Consider the following 18176-nt stretch of genomic DNA (forward strand, 5'->3'; position numbering starts at 1 on the left):
TTTTGTTTCACTACCGGTTCGACCCCGTTTCGATCCCGGTTCAACCTTTCGGCCCTTGACCCTTTTGCTTTTTCAGGTCGATTTTCAAAACATTGGTAATTTCACAACACGAATACACTAATAGTTAGTCAATGTCAAGATTTTATGGTTCAAAGTGGGTCTTGGAGTGGACGTTGCTAAAAAATAACCAATTACGTAACACTATTTAATTATAATGACTGAATGATCATAAAATACTTTAATAACTTAATTGAAATTTCACTTAAACCTCAGCAATCATTTGTGAAATTAACAGTTAAAAACTAAAATGGAAAATAAGGTGGAAAAAAAGGATCAATGACAAGAAAAGAAAAAAGTAATCAACCATAAGAGTATCTTAAAAAAAGAAAGAAAGAAAAAATAATGTTATTTACAATCGTTCATTATTGCAATTGTCCTATGTAACATATATGTGACGGTTAATGATTTGTTGTATAAGGTAATAAAAAAACTACTACATTAACGTATCAAATCACCAACCGTCACATGTATGCCAATAGTGCAACTAAGGCAGCGAGCGACTGCAAATAGCATTACTCTAAAAAATGGTGATACGCTATTTATTTTAAAATTTTAAATATTAAAATCAGGTTTCAATAGACTCTTTATTTTTACTTTTTAAAAATAAAATGGTTAGTTTAGCTATCTACATTTTGAGAATCAAACTCGCTTCTTTTTATTTTATTTTATTAGTGATTGCACCTCGTTTGGGTCCATTATTTGAAATATTAAAGGTTAGAATAGTATTTTTATTTTTATTTTTTGAAAAATATGTGGTTAAAAAGGGAAAAAAAATTGGAATTACATGTAATATTATTTTATTGAATTTTATAATTTTAATATGAACCAAACAAGAGTTAAATAATGTGCAACTTTCAATGCTCCAGTACTTAAATATTTCATATTATATTGACTATTATAATTGATAACTAAAAAGATATACATTAATGAAAAATAATAAATGATTATTAATAAAGTTAAAATATATATATATATATATATATATATATATATATATATATAAATGAAAAAAAAATGATTATTAAAAAATTAAAAATATATATATATATTGTTGACAAACAACTTTTTTAATGGACATTGAACCGAAGCTTTATTATGATTAAGATGCTCTTTAAAAATATAAAATCTCTTAAATGTATTTTAACCTAGCAGCGAACCACTTGAGCCTAATCTCTCAACAATTGTAACAATGGTGAATCATGTTCGATTATTTGTAACGAGGAGTTGGATCATTGGCCCATTATTTAAACAAGCAAATATACACGTGTTGTAAATTTAAAGCAATGAAGAGAAGAAAATTGGTAATAAAAGAATATAGATATAATAAGAGGCTTGAACACGAAAATGATAACGCTATCCTCAAACGTTATTTGCCCCCTTTTCAATGCTTTTGAGGAGTTCCGGTAAATAGTTTGTAGGATTTAATCAAGCCTTTGTGTGAAGAACATCAAAAGCAAAGTGTATCTTTCACAAAGAACAAGTGAAAATAGATATAAGATTGATTATGTGATAATTTGGGAGAATAATCTTATGGTGGATTTCTTAATTTTCTCAAAAGTGTTTTTCTTTACAATTGGAACACCTATTTATAGGCTTTGAAGAGTTCCCACGAAATGGTGCAAAATTATGTTGAAAAGACACCAAATTCAAAAGAAAAACGATAAAAAACGGATCACCAACAGTCACTTTGTATAACCATGCGACTGTATGGGCTATAACCACGCGGTCGCATGGTTATAGTGCAAGTGGCCCTCCCCCCTCCCAGTTTCGGGAGGGCCTCATGCAGTCGCATGGTTAAGCCCACAAATTTTTTTTTCTTGAACAACTAAAATTCTAACAACACGTACTTGCAAAACTTATCACTAGCCCAATTGGCTCCGCCGAGATTTACTGGAGGTGAGCTGAGGATTCTCCTTTTTTGGGCCCATTTAAAAAAAAAATTAACCCAAGTTTTGTCATTTAAAGGAAGTATATTTCAACTTCTTCGTTTTTGGGCCGTATGTGGCCTAATTTTCCCCTGAGGGTTCTCCTTTTTTTGGGCCTTTTTTGGGTCCCTTTAAAAAAAAAAGTGGAAATTACGTAAAACACTAGTTTTAAAATCCTATATTTTAAAATCAGATGGGAACTTTCATATTTCACAAATAAGATATTTCACATCTAATTATATAAATAAATATTAAATATATAATTTTCATCCATAACCCTAATCAATTTGCTCACTCCTTTCTCTCTCTATATTCCCTTTTCTTCTTCGTCTCTCTCTACACCCACAGCAGCAACCCTCTCTCTTCGCCAAACCATCACCGCCGACCAGAAGAAGGGTGAATTGTTGGCCAAAAGAATAGATTCACCCTTGCTACGCAATGGTGGTGGTGACAATTTTGCGGGGTGAATCTGAATCGTCAACCAGAGGATGGGTGAATTGTCGGTCGAATGGAGCGATAGTATATGTGTTGGTCGAGTTGTGGTGGTGGTTGGCGGTGGCGTATCTGGTGGTTGAGGTTGGTGTGCATTGTCGAGAGTTCACAGCGCCGACGTGCAGTAGTTTGTGTCGGCGATTCCAGGTTAGGCGTTCACAAGCTAGTGTGCAGTGCCTCAAAGCCGCTTGTCGAGATGGTCGTTGTGTTTTGGTGTTACAGTGGCGGTGATGTCGATGGTGGTGGCTGTGGGTGGTGTTGACGGTGGTTTTATGGCCGTGGTGCGGTGTTTGGGATTGGTGGGTGTTGGGAGTTCTCCGTTAGGCGTTAACAAGCGGTGTGCAGTGGTGTGGTGGCTTTGTTGGATCCAACGATGGCAGAGGTAACGTTGGATATGGTGGTGTTGTGGTTCTGATGGTGGCGGTGGTGGTGGATATGGCACAACGATTTGTTGATTTGAGGTGGTGATGTTGTCGTCAAGAGATGGCGGTGGTGGTAGTTATGATGGCGACGATACCAGTGGAGGTGGGCTATTGCAAGAAGTGGCTAGGCGGTGGTCACATGTGTTGTGACCAACTAATAAGTTGAATGTGGCCAATAATTGGTTAATTTGTAATAAATAAATAATACGTGACCTAAAAATTCTGTTTGTGACTTATTATTATTGAGTTGTGATCGAAAAATTAATCTGTGACTTATAAAATTTTTGATTCGTGATCGAAAAATAATATATGACTTATAAAATGTTTAATTTGTGACCGAAAAATAAGTTGTGACCAATAATATGATAAGTCGTGACTAAAAATTAATCCGTGACTAATTATTTTTTGATTGTGACCAATAAATAAACCGTGACTTCCAAAATTTTTGAATTGTGATCGTAAAAAATTTGTGACATAAAATTTTTGATTTGTGATAAAAAAATAATAAGTAACTAATTATATTGTTAATTTATGATCAAATTGTATAGATGACCTAAATATATTTAATTAATAAAATAATTAATTAACTAATTAAATCATAAATAAATTTCAATAAAAATCTGATTTTTAAAGTTTGAAACTTATTTTCTTAATTTAAAAAATGTGTGATACTTAAATTCTTACTTATCAAATTTTCCCTTCAAAAAAATAAAATTAGCCCAAGTGTCTTGCTATAGATTTCAATACTTGAATTTTCCCGAATCCAATTCCAAAGACGGCAATTGCATAGAAACCCTTCCTCTTGTATCTCTTCCCTACCGTCGCTGCTCAGACTTTTCAACCGTCATTGTGTCATTGTGAACCTTTAGGCTTCAGCAGCTCAGCTACGCCGAAAGTCACGCTCACTGTGTGTGCAGCGGGTTCCAAGGTAGAGAAGGGACTCGACGACCATTTTCCCGAAGGCGAACGCTATTTCGACCTCGACAACTTCGGCAACACTAGCTATTGCAACAGCATCCTCCAGGTAGTATTTAATATGTGCCATATAGAATCGTGGAACAAGGTTTTGGTCAGTTGGGTTGATTGGCTTTCTATAGAGTTGTTTATGCTGTTCACAAAATGTTAAAAAAAAAAAAATATTTCGTCGCTGAACCACCTTGGGAGAACTATTTATTTAATTACTATTTTTTCTGAGTTTTCTTGGGCAATATTTAGATGGATCTCTCTGTTTGGTGTAAAATAGTGATCTTGGGACTTCTATAGCTCTTCTTTATGTGGGCCGTGGGGAACATGGAAAATGATGCATAGAAGAAAAGGAAAATAGTTTTGTTGTTCGATGTTGATAGTCGAGTGAAGTTCAACTGTAAAAACGCGTGATTCTTCTCTTGAATTTCTTTAGATAGGTTTGCCACAGCTTTTTAGATGGATCCATTTGTTTGTTCGCAAGCCGATGAGTTCAACTATAATATTGATTGAAGAAATTATTATGATTATTTAATTAAGTTTTAATAAACAATCTCATTATTTCGATCGTTGATGGTTTACGACCTCCTTAGTTCGCTGAAATTTTTGGACCCGCGGCCCGCCTCTACCCAGTCCAAACCACCCGAACTAATATTAGGGTTGCGTTATAATTTTTAAGACGGCGCATTGCACCAACCGCATTTGATAAAAATATGAACTCTTCATCATAAAACCCTCAAAACTTTCATTGGAGCCAAACAGCCTGAATCAGTGTCTCCATTCTTCAACTTGAACTTCAATTGGTTTCAGTATTTATAGTGACCTTAAATTTATTTCTATTTATCTTATTCACTGTTTCACGCTAACAAATAGATTGACAATGAAGACGCTGAAGAATAAAAAGCAGCACAAAAAAGAGGGGCCTGAAAAGATAAATGGGACTTTAAGAAGAATAGAACAGCAATTAGACCAAGCAGCTGATAAGTCCGAAGATTCTTCCTCCGATTATGATTTTGAAGTTGTTGACAATGAGGTAATTTCTGCTTCCTTACAAAATATTTTATTTAGGACTCTATTTATGTTCTTGGTGCAAATAAATGATGTGAGCTTCTTATTTTAGCTGGTTAAGTGCAATGTTTGATTTTTATAACATCTTGTATATGTTTCTTAAGAAAGGCTTAAAAGTTTTGAACTGGGAATTGAAAAAATTGTTATGACGGGAAATTAACATTTCTTTCTTTGTATTCTATGCTTGGAAATATGGTTCAGGTGGAAGAGAATTCCTATCTTAATTTTATTTTTCAATTGGATTAAATAAATGGGAAATGTCTTAAAGTTTTGAGGTCCAGCTTGTGGGAAAGAAATCTTTTTTCTCCTTTTTTCCATTGAATTTGTGATTATATTGGTAATTGATAATGCAAATTGAATGTTGCTGAACCACGATTTTCTGTTGGTCACACACGAGTTCACTTGTGTAATGGGTTAGGAGGTTATGCCTTAGGGAAGTTACGACAACAGTGGCCTTTGTATTTGGACAACGGTTATTTTGCAAATTTAAGAAATCTTTTGTATTTGGATTCAATGATTTCATCTTGTCTTCTTGATGGTGGTAGAGTTTATCTGAGGATGAAGGTCCCCCAAGTGAATCAGGATCCGAACAGAGTGAACCCTCTGGCAATGAGGTATGCATGGTGATTCCCATTTTAAGAGTAAAAATTATTCCTGAAACAAATTTGGATAATTTGATATCCCTACCCCTTTGATTATTAGTTATGCAAATAATCCCAAGGATGCTTATGAGTATTAAAATGTGAATGTTTACAATTAAATATGATATTTTTTAGGGGAAATCCAGTTCCATAATCTGAATTCCTCGATAACACGTGTAGGCTATATAGTTTTACAAATGTGGTTGTTAACAATGTGTTATCTATGTTATTTGTTTGGAAAGTTTTGGTTGTCTTTTGATGTGAGTTTTAAACTTAACAGTGCGTGCTTGGGTTTTCTCAGACCCCTTATTATGCCATTTAACTTATGCATACATTTTTTTTGGCTCTGTTTAGTTGCTGGAGTTGATGTTTGTTAAAAAGAACAAGTATGTTTTTTCTTCACTTCATTGCTCAACTCGATTTTTAGTAATGGTGATGGGTGATATGGCAGGATGTTGTCTCAAGTGATGATGATGATGGGAATCATGATGATACCAGAAATAACAGAAAAATGGATGGAGGGGAAAGTGATGACTCCCGTGAAGTAATTGAGGAGAGCGATTCATCTGAAGATGAGGTAGGTGGCATATTTCTAATTTCTGCTAATAGAATGTTTACTATTCTGGATTTAAACAATATTTATTCACTCTGTCCGTATCATTTTTTGGTGGTCAAAATCAGGTTGCGCCTCGCAATACTGTTGGTAGTGTTCCATTGGAATGGTACAACGATGAGGAACATATTGGATATAATTTAGCAGGAAAGAAGATCAAGAAGAAGGAGAGACAGAATAAGCTGGATTCATTTCTTGCAAGTGCTGATGATTCCAAGAGTTGGTGAGTTCATAAATTCAATAGGTATTTGAGTCTGAGCTTCACCGAAAGAATTTGAACGATGCATGTTGGACAAATGCTCATCTGATGCTCAAAAGTCACGTATATTTTGCGTTTTGCAAGAGGCTTTGGTAAAATTACTTGTATTATTTCGTCATATTCAGGCGTAAGATATATGATGAGTATAATGATGAGGAAGTGGAGCTAACCAAGGGAGAGACTAAACTTATCCGTAGATTATTGGAAGGAAAGGCCCCACATGCTGATTTTGACCCATATCAGGTGTGCACTCTCCCATATTTCTTCCTTTGTTTTGTTTTTTCCGTCTTTTGGATCTTTGTAATTCTACTAATATATATGTGTGGAGATTATGCCTCCTAAAGAAACTTCTCATGGTTCTTGTATATTTTCTGCAGCCGTATGTTGATTTTTTTGCTTGGGATGATTCCAAGCATCCACTTTCCAATGCGCCAGAACCAAAGAGACGTTTTATTCCTTCAAAATGGGAGAGTAAAAAGGTAAATTATAATGGTGTATATTGCTTCTTGGTCAAGCAATTTCTAGTAAGTAACATTTCAAGCCGTCACTGTGTAATGATATCGTTATATCTACTCCTTTGACTGTTCCATAAATGCATTATGAAACTGAAAATCTCATACGCGTTCTCAAACAAAGTTGGACTGTTCTAGGACCTCAAGTTTTTGACATGATATAGTTTTTTGCCAAATGAAAAGAAAGATCATTTTGTATACAAAATTTGTACTAATCTGAGTAAATTATTCATACCATGCTGAATTGCATTAGTAGTGATGAAGGATAAGAGAAATGATCTGTACTACAGTATTAAGCTATACTTATTTCATACTGTTCATGTAATTTTGAGTCATGACACAATCTATAGGAGATATAGAATTAACAAGAAGCTGAGACATATTTCCGTTTCATATTTTTTACCTGTGCTACTTATCTATTCTTTCTGCAAATCGTAAAAATGTGAATTAAGCTGTTTGTAGTACTTTTTTACCAATGAAATGATTCTTGGGAGGTATTTGTATGGACATTTTGCATGCTTGCTTTTTTGACATTATAAATACAATCTTCTTGGCACTTGGTGTGACAAGATGTTAGCAAGAACTTGAATTGGTAATTTTTGTGTGAGGCACTTGCATTTATTTTCATAGCTTGTGAAGAGAAATAAATAAATAAAAATATTTCCAAGATGTTTACTGCTTGCATATGCTGAAGTACAAGGATATACTCCTATTTCTTTTATGCATGTGAATGGATTCTGTTCTATGATTGTGTTTTTCTCTTTTCAATCCCAATGTTAAACCCTAAAAATTGATGGATATGTAAAATGAGTTAATATTTCTTTTATCTTTGGAACTTAGTTTGGTTATTCATTTTTTCTCTGTACTTGTGAAGAGAAATAAATAAATAAAAATATTTCCAAGATGTTTACTGCTTGCGTATGCTGAAGTACAAGGATATACTCCTATTTCTTTTATGCATGTGAATGGGTTCTATTCTATGATTGTGTTTTCTCTTTTCAATCCCAATGTTCTAACACTCTAAAAATTGATGGATATGTAAAATGAGTTAATATTTCTTTATCTTTGGAACTTCGTTTGGTTATTCATTTTTTCTCTGTATATTGTTTTAAACTTATAGGTTCTCCAGCTTGTCCGGGCATTCCGAATGGGACATATAAAGTTTGATGATAAGCCTAAGAAAGAGTCGAATCTTTATGACGTGTGGGCAGATGATTCTAGCTTGGCAGAACGACAAGGATTGGCACATATTCCTGCACCGAAGTTCAAGTTGCCAGGTTTAAGATTGACATATGATACAATCTTGACTTCTTGGATTGTCAAATATTTAGTTAGCAGTTGCATTCAAAAGAAGAGTTGCTACTAACTAAAATTTTATTTTAGGTCACGAGGAATCTTTCAATCCGTCTGGAGAATACATCCCATCACAAGAAGAAATTAATGCCCTCCAGCTCATCCCTGAGGAAGATCGTCCTAAATTTATTCCCCAGCGGTTTTTCCTGATCCTGTTGATTATTTCAGTTTGTCTTGTTTCCACTTTTGATACTTTATATTAAAATATCTGGATTATAATAAGCCTTCATATTCTGTAGGTTCGAGTTCTATCGAAGTGTTCCTGCTTATGATAAAGCTGTTAGTGAAAGGTTTGGTCGTTGTTTGGATCTTTATCTATGTCCTCGAGCTCGGAAAAAACGTGTACGTGTGAAGAAGCAGTTTTTGTGTAGATAGATTTGATTTATCATGCACAAGATCTGATTATGCATTGAACTAAAATCAATAGATAATTAATTAACTATAATTTTCTCATTCCTTCAGATTAATATTGATCCTGAGACGTTGAAGCCTAAGTTGCCAAGTCGTAAAGATCTTAAGCCTTATCCAACAACATGTTATCTGGAGTACAAAGGTCATAAAGGTCCTGTCGTATCAGTTACTGCAGAATCTACCGGTCAATGGATTGCTTCTGGTCTGACTTGAATTTGTAGCTGTATCTTCTATCGCCATCTCAAAGAAATACAATAGTTAGAATTGAGTATTACAATGTATTTTTTCCATTTTTTATGAAGGTTCAAATGATGGAAGTGTTCGTGTTTGGGAGGTTGAAACTGGAAGATGTCTTAGGGTCTGGGATATAGGCGAACCTGTTCAGCAAGTTGTATGGAATCCTCTGCCCGAGCTTCCTTTATTAGCAATTGCAGCGTAAGACTATTACCTGAGCATTTTCCCATTTTGTCTTTTGAAAATGGATATCATATTGACACAGCAAATTATGTACCACTACATTTTGCAGGGGTCAGGATGTGTTTATTTTGAACACTGGATTAGGAAGTGAAGAAGAACAGAAAAAGATTGAAGAGCTTCTGCATATTGAAACCCCAACTGCACCGGATGATTCTGGTCAGTATTAGTTAGATATTTCTTGCATTTTGTTTGAGTTTAATGTTCAGCATTCACGTACATCTCTTGTATTCAGACAAGAATGCATCCTTAATCAGCTGGGGTCCGGATGAGAAGCATGGGGGAATCAGGTTAAAACACTTTAAGGTACTGTGCATTTCTTTTTAACATTTGAGTTATGCAATGAATTTGGAGCTAGTGGTCATAGCTCATCTGTGGAATCTATTTGCTTATCTTTACTGGTTTGTGCAGACTGTATCTTCATTAGAGTGGCATCGCAAGGGAGACTATCTTTCAACGCTTATGCCACATGATATCCTTCCTCCAACTCTGAAGTTTATTTATTTACTGATTCACTCTTACATTATGCGTGTGTTTGTTCCACATTTTTGCCCAACTAAAATGAGAAAATCGAATGTTAGTCTGACACCATGGGTCCTCCAGTGCAGTCCCATTTACTGTAGTTTTTACCCCATTTTCCCACATATGCCCTTTGAATATTGAAAGGCTGTTGGAATCTTTCCCACTTTTTGTCCAATTCAATGAGGATAAAACGGGAAAGGTGTGGTAATTTATATACATTTGAAATGATAGCCATGCAGTCGGGCCCACCATGATTTGACATGAAAAATGCATTAGTAGGATGAAAATGGGGATCAAACAGGGGCTATAATTGGAATGGTCGTCTTCATTTTATTGAAGGTGACGGAATTCATGTAGTTAGTTTTTGTCTTTTCAGTACAAGATAAAACCAGTTTGGCACTTACGGCTACTACATTAGAGGAAATATGTGTTAAGAGAGATATTATGAAAATGAAATATTAACATGTATAGTGCATTTATTTAATTGACTTTATATTTTATATTGTTGTAACACATGGTCTTGGTATTGTTGTTCTATGCTCAATGAGAGGTACTGTCTTTTCATTCATAGGAATCAGGCTTAGCTGTGAAGCAATTATTGTTATCCATGTTTTTTTGCTAATTTCTTAACTCATTTATACGTGAATCAAGATCAGTATTGATCCACCAACTCTCTAAGAAACTTACCCAAAGAATACCTTATAAGTTGAGAGGACTTCCTGTTTCATCTGCCTTCCATCCGATTCGTTCTATATTCTTCATTTCAACGAAGAAGGATGTTCGCGTCTATGATCTGTTAAAGCAAAAGCTTCTTAAGAAGCTTGAGCCTGGAGTGCGTGAAGTTTCCTCCATTGCTATTCACCCTGGTGGTATGCTTCTGTTCCCAAGATTCTCTCTCTCTGTTAGCAAACACAGACGTTTTTTTAGGTCATATCTTTAAACTTGTTGGTGCCCCTTATAATGTAGGTGATAATGTCATTGTGGGAAGCAAAGACGGAAAATTGTGCTGGTTTGACATGGACCTTTCTTCTCAACCTTATAAAGTCCTCAAGTATGTAACCACTTTAATTTCTATTCAAGAGGGTTTTAGTAAAGTTTCTTGAACTGTTTTCTTCTTCTTTTTTTTTATTAAACGTTGAAGATCGCTCAAACTTGCCAATTTTGCATCGATAGAATTTTTGGCAAATGTTAAGACGGCATAGTAAATGTTTTTACCTGTGAAAATATAGATGGGATGAGCAAGCATGGATCATTAACTCCATTGCTGGTGTAGATTAATAATATGAGATTTTATGGATGATATAAAAGGTAAGTCAAGCTTGTAAACTATTCTTTAGTTCTACGAGGGTAAGAATGAGGGTGTCGTTCTCTTGCAAAGATTCTGTTGCTGCAAGAAGATTTCTGTGATTGTCCATAAACTTGGAAGTGCTGGACAGTATAATGCATAAGCTTTTAACTTCTTTTTCTTATCTAATATTGTTCAATCCTGTCAAGTTCACCAAACATGTTTTGAAGTCACTCTTTGTTTATATATTGTGAATTGTAGTTGTGATATGACTTTGACACTTGGTTTCTAAATTTGCAGGCCTCATAAAAAAGATATCAACAAAGTCTCTTTCCATCGTTCATACCCTTTATTCTCGTCATGCTCAGACGATTGCACTGCATATGTTTTCCATGGAAAGGTTTATTCGGATCTGAATCAGAACCCATTAATTGTTCCCCTGGAAATTCTACGTGGGCACGCCAGTGCGGATGGAAGAGGTAAATATTGTTTATGCTTGCCTTTGTTTCGAAGTAGAACTATTTTGTTTGGATTAAAATATTTAGTTTTTCTGTATTGAGTTCAAACTTGCTTTGATAAAATCAACTATGCCAATTCTATGTTGAAGGAAATAGACGCACTACCAGCGTTAATCACACATGGGAAACTTTGACTTCTGTTTTTGTAAATGTCACACTTGCCTAGATGTTGAATCGGATGATATGTGTCTCTATCTTTATCATATTACTCTTTTAACATCCTGATCTTTGATCGATAAACCAAATTTTGCAAGAAAAGAGGAATTGTTTAAATTTATTTAGCCGTGTAATATTGTATCAATCTATGTATGAGTTCAATGTTTACATAGTATCAGTAGCTGCACAAGTATTCGAAAATAACTTGTGCCCATGACTAGCGAAGCCCATTCTGTTGGGCGGGGGTTGAATTGGTGCCCCTTTGGGATCCCTGGACACGTTTTTTACTTCCACTACTTTGAGCATTTTTGACTGAAGTCTGAAAACAAGTACCTTTTTTGGCAAGTAAAGATTGACTTTTAAATAGGTTTTTGAACTAATCCCTCCAAAAAGTAACTTCTGTAAAATATCAAACACGTGTGTCTCTAAGCTTAAAGTTACTTTCTACTAATGTTTAGGCTTTATATCTCTAATATTGGCTCTGCATTAAGGTAATGATCTACATGGCCTCTCAGCTTCGGTAATTAGCTGCTCAAGAGATGTTCATATTGGCCCACTATGAAGATGCCTAACCTGTATGCCTAATTGTGAATGTGATTTTTGTAGGAGTTCTTGACTGCAAGTTCCATCCAAGACAACCATGGCTATTTACCGCTGGCGCCGATTCAATTATCGGGCTCTATTGTCATTAAGAAAGGTCACAGGGGTCGGTAATACTGTACTTCAAGTTCCATTGTTAGAGGGCGTTGGAAGATTATCAAATCCCAATCTTGTTCAGGGTCTTTCCGAGGCGAGCCTGAGATTAGTATTTTGGTCCGTATCAGAACCTTGAAATGATAAAAGTTTATTGTTCTATTTATTTTTCCCCATATTTTTGGAATCGAGTCTCGTACAGAATCCTCAATGTTATTTCAATATATTGTAATTTGACATGATGTTTGACGTGGTGTAGCATTACAATATTGGTCTGATTATTTTTCAAGCTAATTTTATTCTAAATTCTCATTAATAGGCCTCTGCTGGTCAATTATTTACTTTACATTCTTTCCCATATTTTTTTCTATAGTATTCATTAGAATAATATTTCACGGAAATAAAAATTTTTCCCTTTTTTTTTTTTAACTACATTATTCATTAATCACTATTTCATAATACATTTTTTCAAATTAATGTGGCTCAAACATGGTCTAAGTTGTCGGGACTTTTGTCTCTTGTCGAAGCTTTTCGAGAAAATGATCTTACATCAACTTCCCTTTAAAAGTTTTTATAGCTAGAGTGCTTTTAGAAAATTGTAAAAATATTTTCAAAAGCAATTTCTTAATCCTTTAAGTATATTTTAATTTTTCAAAAAATCATGCCAAACATAGGCTAGATTGGTAATGTCACGTTCCTCATTTTCTTCTCTTTTGTCAAGCATGGCAAACTAGGTTTTTATCTAATTAAAATTTGGGAGTTGTTTGAATAAAATGAAATTGACATTTAAAAGTAACATATTCTATACAAAATTATGAGCAATTGAAATATACAGGTTTTAAAAAGTCTACATTTTTCATTTCATGTAATCTTGTGGCCTACTCTTTCCAAATGAACTTACCAAAATCAACGAGAGAAATTAAAATCCAATATAACTGGCCTGAACCATCAAAAACATCTACGACCTGATTTTGAGAAGGGAAACTAAGACCCCGTTTGGCCATATTTTTAAAAACTTATTTTTTCTTAATTTAATTTTATATTTCATTAAATTTTATTAAAAATTTTTCTTTTACTCAAACCGAACAGGGACAAACTTATTGGGCCATGTTTGATTATTTAGTAACACGTTCTTGATTCCGGCCCATATCTTCGAAAAGCCTAAATCATTAACCTAATTAAGACTGCGTAGCCCAGTCCACAACCCATTGGAGAACGTGTTAAGTCTAGAATCTTCTTACCAGATTTTATAATAACCCTAAAACATGAATTTACATTTCTAGCATGTTCTGTACCTATCCAGTGTATCTCAGTCTCACGGGCAGGTTCAATTCCGTCTCTCCTTTTCTCTTCTTAATTCCATTCTATTATGTAAATCGATTTACTAGCATCTGCTAGTATATACAGGAATTGAATTGATATTGAAAGAGACAGAGAAAGTAAAAATGGCAAGCAGTGAAGAATTGGCACTGGACTTGGACGAATTGAAACATCTTCAAAGCATCGCTAAGAGGCCTCGTGTTGTCTCTCTTATTTCCAACGAGATTCGTACTGTGGAAAAGGTATACTTTCTGTAGGCATTTTAATTCATTTTTTTGGTTTTTGTATTTTCAATATGTGGAATTAAAGACTGTGTTTTTGACCTTTTCTTTTGCTGCTGATGACGAGGGTTTCTTTTTTGCTAATTGCGCTTATTTTATGGCTATTTTAAGAAGTTGCAGTTATGGTTCGTCTTCTGAAATGGAGATTTTCTCTTCTGGTGTATGATTTTTGTTTTCGAATTAAATGTGACGTTGATGATCCTAGGAAAAAAATATTGTACGATCAGAAGCTTAGTTGAGGAGTTTATTTTACTTTTATTTATCAAAGTTGAGTATATATTTCCTACTCGTGGTTATTATTATCACTACATTGTGTTTTGTTCTCTTTTATGGAACCTTGACTAAGGAAAATGGAAGGTACGAAATGTGATTATTTCAAATCCAAACGTGTTTTAATAGCAGATAATCTTGGAGACTACGCAGAGCCTTCAGTAGTCAATGACGAAGCCTTATTTCCAATAAATTTGAAATTGGCTAAATGAATTATTTTTTGTCATGTTGTGACTAATTCTTGTCTTGCAAAACAGTTAGTTAGTTGTTGAACAATTGTGGAATTGGCTTTTCTATCAGATTTTCCTTGGATAGGATTTTAAATAACATTGCACTTAATTTTGTATATGGGAAGTTCCAATTTCATCGTGGCATTAAGTTTATATTTTTACCCCTAACTTCACCCTTGTACCTTTATCTTATTCTCATTCAGACTTATGGACAACCTAGATGGTGGAATCTAAACTAAATAGTATCAACGCAATTAAGCAAATGCGCCAATCATGATATTATTATATGGGGACTCGTATTTAATGAATATTGTATTGACGTGGTACCTCTGAACATATCACTATGAATGTAGGTTCCATCCCCTCTTCAGTTCTTAGAAGTGGACTGAAAACGGGTGAATAACTACATATTGTGCAAAAAAGAGCAGTGAGCATCTTTGGTTGACTTTTTACTTGTTCATTTCTATATGGATTAATTGCTTTAAGAACTTTATTAAAGCAAGCATCGCTCTTCCTTTATTAGCACTCAAGCTCATGGAGCATGCAGCCCCTTGCTTGTGTGTATGTACTTTGTGAATCATTTGTTGTCATATGACATGAAATAATCTAATTTGAGAACAAAGCTCCTCTTTTCTTCCCCTTTAATGTTTAATTTCTTATTTTAATGGATAGGGAATAGAAACTGCTGCCAAAATTGAAAGATATAATTGAGGGCCACTTCTTATCCTCCAATGCTATGTGTTGAAATTATCATGTGGGAGTGTGTACTAATTTATTAACTTGCTATTGACGTTATTTTGCAGTTATCAATAGATGCTGCTTCTGTACCTGCTATGCAGCCACCAGTTTCAGCTACCCGAACGCCAACGCCAACACCGACACCAAGTGTACCAAATGTGGTCCCTAACCCTGCACTAAATTATGTTCCTCTAGGGTCCTTCAGCTGGGATCAGGACAATGATCAAGTGAAGGTGCGGATGCATGCTAGTTTTGAAGTTTTGTAATTTTCATTAATGACGTGCAAGATGTTATAAATAAGAAATTATTTTCATTTTGACCAATAAAGTTGTTTATTTTAGATCTTATTTATCTACTTATAAGAAGATACCTTAGTTTGTCTGTTGTTTGTAATTCTCTGTGGCCATATAATAGGTAAATTTGCATTTTGGTGTATTTGTAAGCTCTTCTGTTGCTGGTGGTTGGTCATCTCATTTTTTATTTTTTTTGGGCATAGAAGTTAAAATTTCGTGTCTCGTTCTATGCTGATTCTTCTATGATTTCATTGCCTGTATTTTTATTGTTTATTTTTGCCAGATTTATATTCCATTGGAGGGAGTTGAGCAGGAGAAACTTGAGACTGAATTTAAACGAAGTTCTTTTGATATCAAATTCCATGATGTCCAAGGAAAGAATTATCGATGTGCCATACCAAAATTAAACAAGGAGATCGTGCCCGAGAAATGTAAAGTGGTAGTAAAGCCGAAGAGGGTCATTGTCACTTTAGTTAAAGCTTCAAAGGGGAACTGGTTGGATTTGCACTTCAAAGAAGATAAGGTAATTTCTTAATGCTGAAAATTAACTAGTGAAATTATTAAGTTTCATATTAACGTGTCACGTGATGATGTTACAGATGAAGCCGAATTTGGACAAAGAGCGGGATCCAATGGCTGGAATAATGGACTTGATGAAGGTATAACCTTCGTCTCTTAGATCACTTCCTTGTTGAATACTTGTGCTTATGTGGGTGGATTGGAACAAACATGCCCTTCTTATCTTCTCATATGTTGCCACCTATTTGCGTCTTACAACCTGAACTTTTTTTGTCAATTGCAGAACATGTACGAGGAAGGTGATGACGATATGAAACAAACAATTGCAAAAGCATGGACCGATGCTAGATCAGGCAAATCATCCGACTCTTTGAAGGGATTTCCTTGAAGATATCTTAGAGGGTATAGATTGTTAAGATTTTGATGTCTGTTGTCTAAATTTGTTATTTCTCAAGTCTTAATGTATTTGAATTTCGTCGGTAGAGATCCGTCTGGACTTTTGTCTCGGTAAATGTTAGTCATCCCGTGCAAATGATATCTCCTTTTGACATTAACGGTGACATGCACATCTTACATGTCCTTTATTTAGAAATGGACTTATAAAACCTATGATAAATTTGAGCTTCTATTTTAAAAGTTCAATTTTGTTAGTAATGGTAGTCAAATTCTTTACAAGTTAGTCTCTGCTTTTATCTTTATTCGATATGTGATTTTATCTCTTAATATGCTATCGCACGATGGTGGCTCCTTTGAGCAAATTAATTTTGAAATTCTTATGTTCAAAAAATGAGTCTTAATATCGAATTGCTCGTTAGAGGACTTTGATACCATGTTTAGACTTGAAATTTCGTCTTCCAAAATTTATTTTGTTAAGAGGAGAGGTCTAATTTTTTATAATTTGGTTTATGTTTTTATCTATATTTGATGTGGGATTTTTTCTTTCAACAACTTGGTCTGACTATTTAACTTATTTCGAAACAGTTGAGATTGAGAACTCGTAAAACCTGCTTCGAGCAGATATAAACTCTTCATTAACATGTTGATTGGAAATTTTTGAAGTGGTAAAGGCTGGCCTTGGCCAAAGGTCAACTAGGTCGTCGCCTAGGGCCTTATGAGAAAAATTTGGCCTATGCACATTCACAATCCGCCTAGGGATGTTAAATGGATCGAGCGGCTCGATCGTTCAACTCGTCAAAATCTGGCTCGTGGGTGGCTCAATCCCACGAGCCAAGCTTGCTTGGTTCTTCGAGTCCACGAGCCATTTTGGAGGGCTCACGAATTTTTTTTTTTTTTTTTTAAAAGGTCCAAAAATGTGCAAAGTTAAAAAAAAATCACGAGCTCGCGAGTGGCTCGTGAGCTCGGCTCGGCTCGCGAGCTCATCCTCGAACAACGAGCCAAGCTTGAGCTTGGCTCGTCTTTCACGAGCCACGAGCCACGAGCTCGAGTCGAGCTCGTGGGTTAAAGAACCGAGCTGTGCTATCCCTAAGCATTGGGAAAGTTCTTGGGTTTTATGATTGCTTGCATAGGAATAAAAGCTAATCTTGATAAAATCCAAGATTTGATGTCTATGGAGCCCCCTAAGTGCAAAAGAGATGTTCAAAAGTTGACAAGTTGTATAGTAGCACCGAAAAGATTTGTCTCCCGGTTGTGTTCATTAAAGATTTAAAATGCATTGATGGAGTAAGAGAGTTTTGCAATGGGATTGAGGAATACTTGACATTGATTTTTGCACTTGTTATTTGTGGGAACCTATCGTTCTTGTCTTCCAATTTTTTACATTTTAGTGCTAAACTACCCTTATTTGTTGCTGCTAATTCTTGCAAAAGATGCTAATTGGTTAGGTTTGTAGGCGGATCGACCGTTTTGAGATTGCTTTTCAGGGTTTCTTTTTTTTATTTTTTTGGAAATGTAGGAATAGAAACTTCTATTTCGCAGAACCTTACATAAAAGTCGTGGGTATTGTTGTTCGAAGTGTCTCTTATAAGCCACTCTATTTCTTCTTATAATTTCAATTGTCCTTCTTTAGCGTTATCTCATTTTCTTTGATCCTTGATGATTTTTGTGTTTAGCTAGAGCTAATCATAATACTCTTCATCTTCAGTTCAAGTTATTATGAAAAAGAACATGCACATGAGAATCTCTACTGCTTTATATTCAA

General features: G+C 34.8%; 2 protein-coding genes across 3 annotated transcripts; both read left to right on the forward strand.

Annotated features, from left to right (window-relative positions):
• Nucleotides 1-3644: 3644 nt before the first annotated feature.
• Nucleotides 3645-12688, forward strand: LOC111407270 (ribosome biogenesis protein BOP1 homolog). Of its 2 annotated transcripts, XM_023036652.1 has the most exons (19): nt 3645-3923; nt 4736-4895; nt 5476-5544; nt 6023-6148; nt 6253-6407; nt 6569-6686; nt 6821-6922; nt 8076-8232; nt 8339-8447; nt 8548-8650; nt 8771-8921; nt 9022-9154; nt 9246-9352; nt 9429-9499; nt 9605-9665; nt 10357-10584; nt 10682-10766; nt 11301-11479; nt 12281-12688. In XM_023036652.1, exons 2-19 carry the CDS (start codon nt 4743-4745, stop codon nt 12364-12366), a joined length of 2193 nt encoding a protein of 730 aa, XP_022892420.1. In that variant the 5' UTR covers nt 3645-3923; nt 4736-4742; the 3' UTR covers nt 12367-12688. The 2 variants fall into 2 exon arrangements, with proteins under 2 accessions (XP_022892420.1, XP_022892421.1); XM_023036653.1 differs by lacking the exon at nt 5476-5544.
• A 904-nt stretch (nt 12689-13592) lies between these two features.
• LOC111407271 (calcyclin-binding protein-like) lies at nt 13593-16668 on the forward strand. The gene is made up of 6 exons (XM_023036654.1): nt 13593-13692; nt 13775-13929; nt 15272-15439; nt 15783-16022; nt 16099-16158; nt 16302-16668. The coding sequence occupies exons 2-6, from the start codon at nt 13813-13815 to the stop codon at nt 16404-16406; spliced, it is 690 nt and encodes a 229-aa protein (XP_022892422.1). The 5' UTR covers nt 13593-13692; nt 13775-13812; the 3' UTR covers nt 16407-16668.
• The last annotated feature ends 1508 nt before the right edge of the window (nt 16669-18176 follow it).

The sequence above is a fragment of the Olea europaea genome, chromosome 13, assembly GCF_002742605.1.
Source record: "Olea europaea var. sylvestris chromosome 13, O_europaea_v1, whole genome shotgun sequence".
Lineage (NCBI taxonomy): Eukaryota > Viridiplantae > Streptophyta > Magnoliopsida > Lamiales > Oleaceae > Olea > Olea europaea.

Coding starts and splice junctions, on each gene's coding strand:
- LOC111407271 (XM_023036654.1), top strand. CDS start 13,813: ATGGCAAGCAGTGAAGAATTGGCACTGGACTTGGACGAATTGAAACAT. Junction 13,930..15,271: donor AGATTCGTACTGTGGAAAAG/GTATACTTTCTG, acceptor GTTATTTTGCAG/TTATCAATAGATGCTGCTTC. Junction 16,159..16,301: donor GAATAATGGACTTGATGAAG/GTATAACCTTCG, acceptor TGTCAATTGCAG/AACATGTACGAGGAAGGTGA.
- LOC111407270 (XM_023036652.1), top strand. CDS start 4,743: ATGAAGACGCTGAAGAATAAAAAGCAGCACAAAAAAGAGGGGCCTGAA. Junction 6,408..6,568: donor GCTGATGATTCCAAGAGTTG/GTGAGTTCATAA, acceptor CGTCATATTCAG/GCGTAAGATATATGATGAGT. Junction 8,233..8,338: donor ACCGAAGTTCAAGTTGCCAG/GTTTAAGATTGA, acceptor ATTTTATTTTAG/GTCACGAGGAATCTTTCAAT.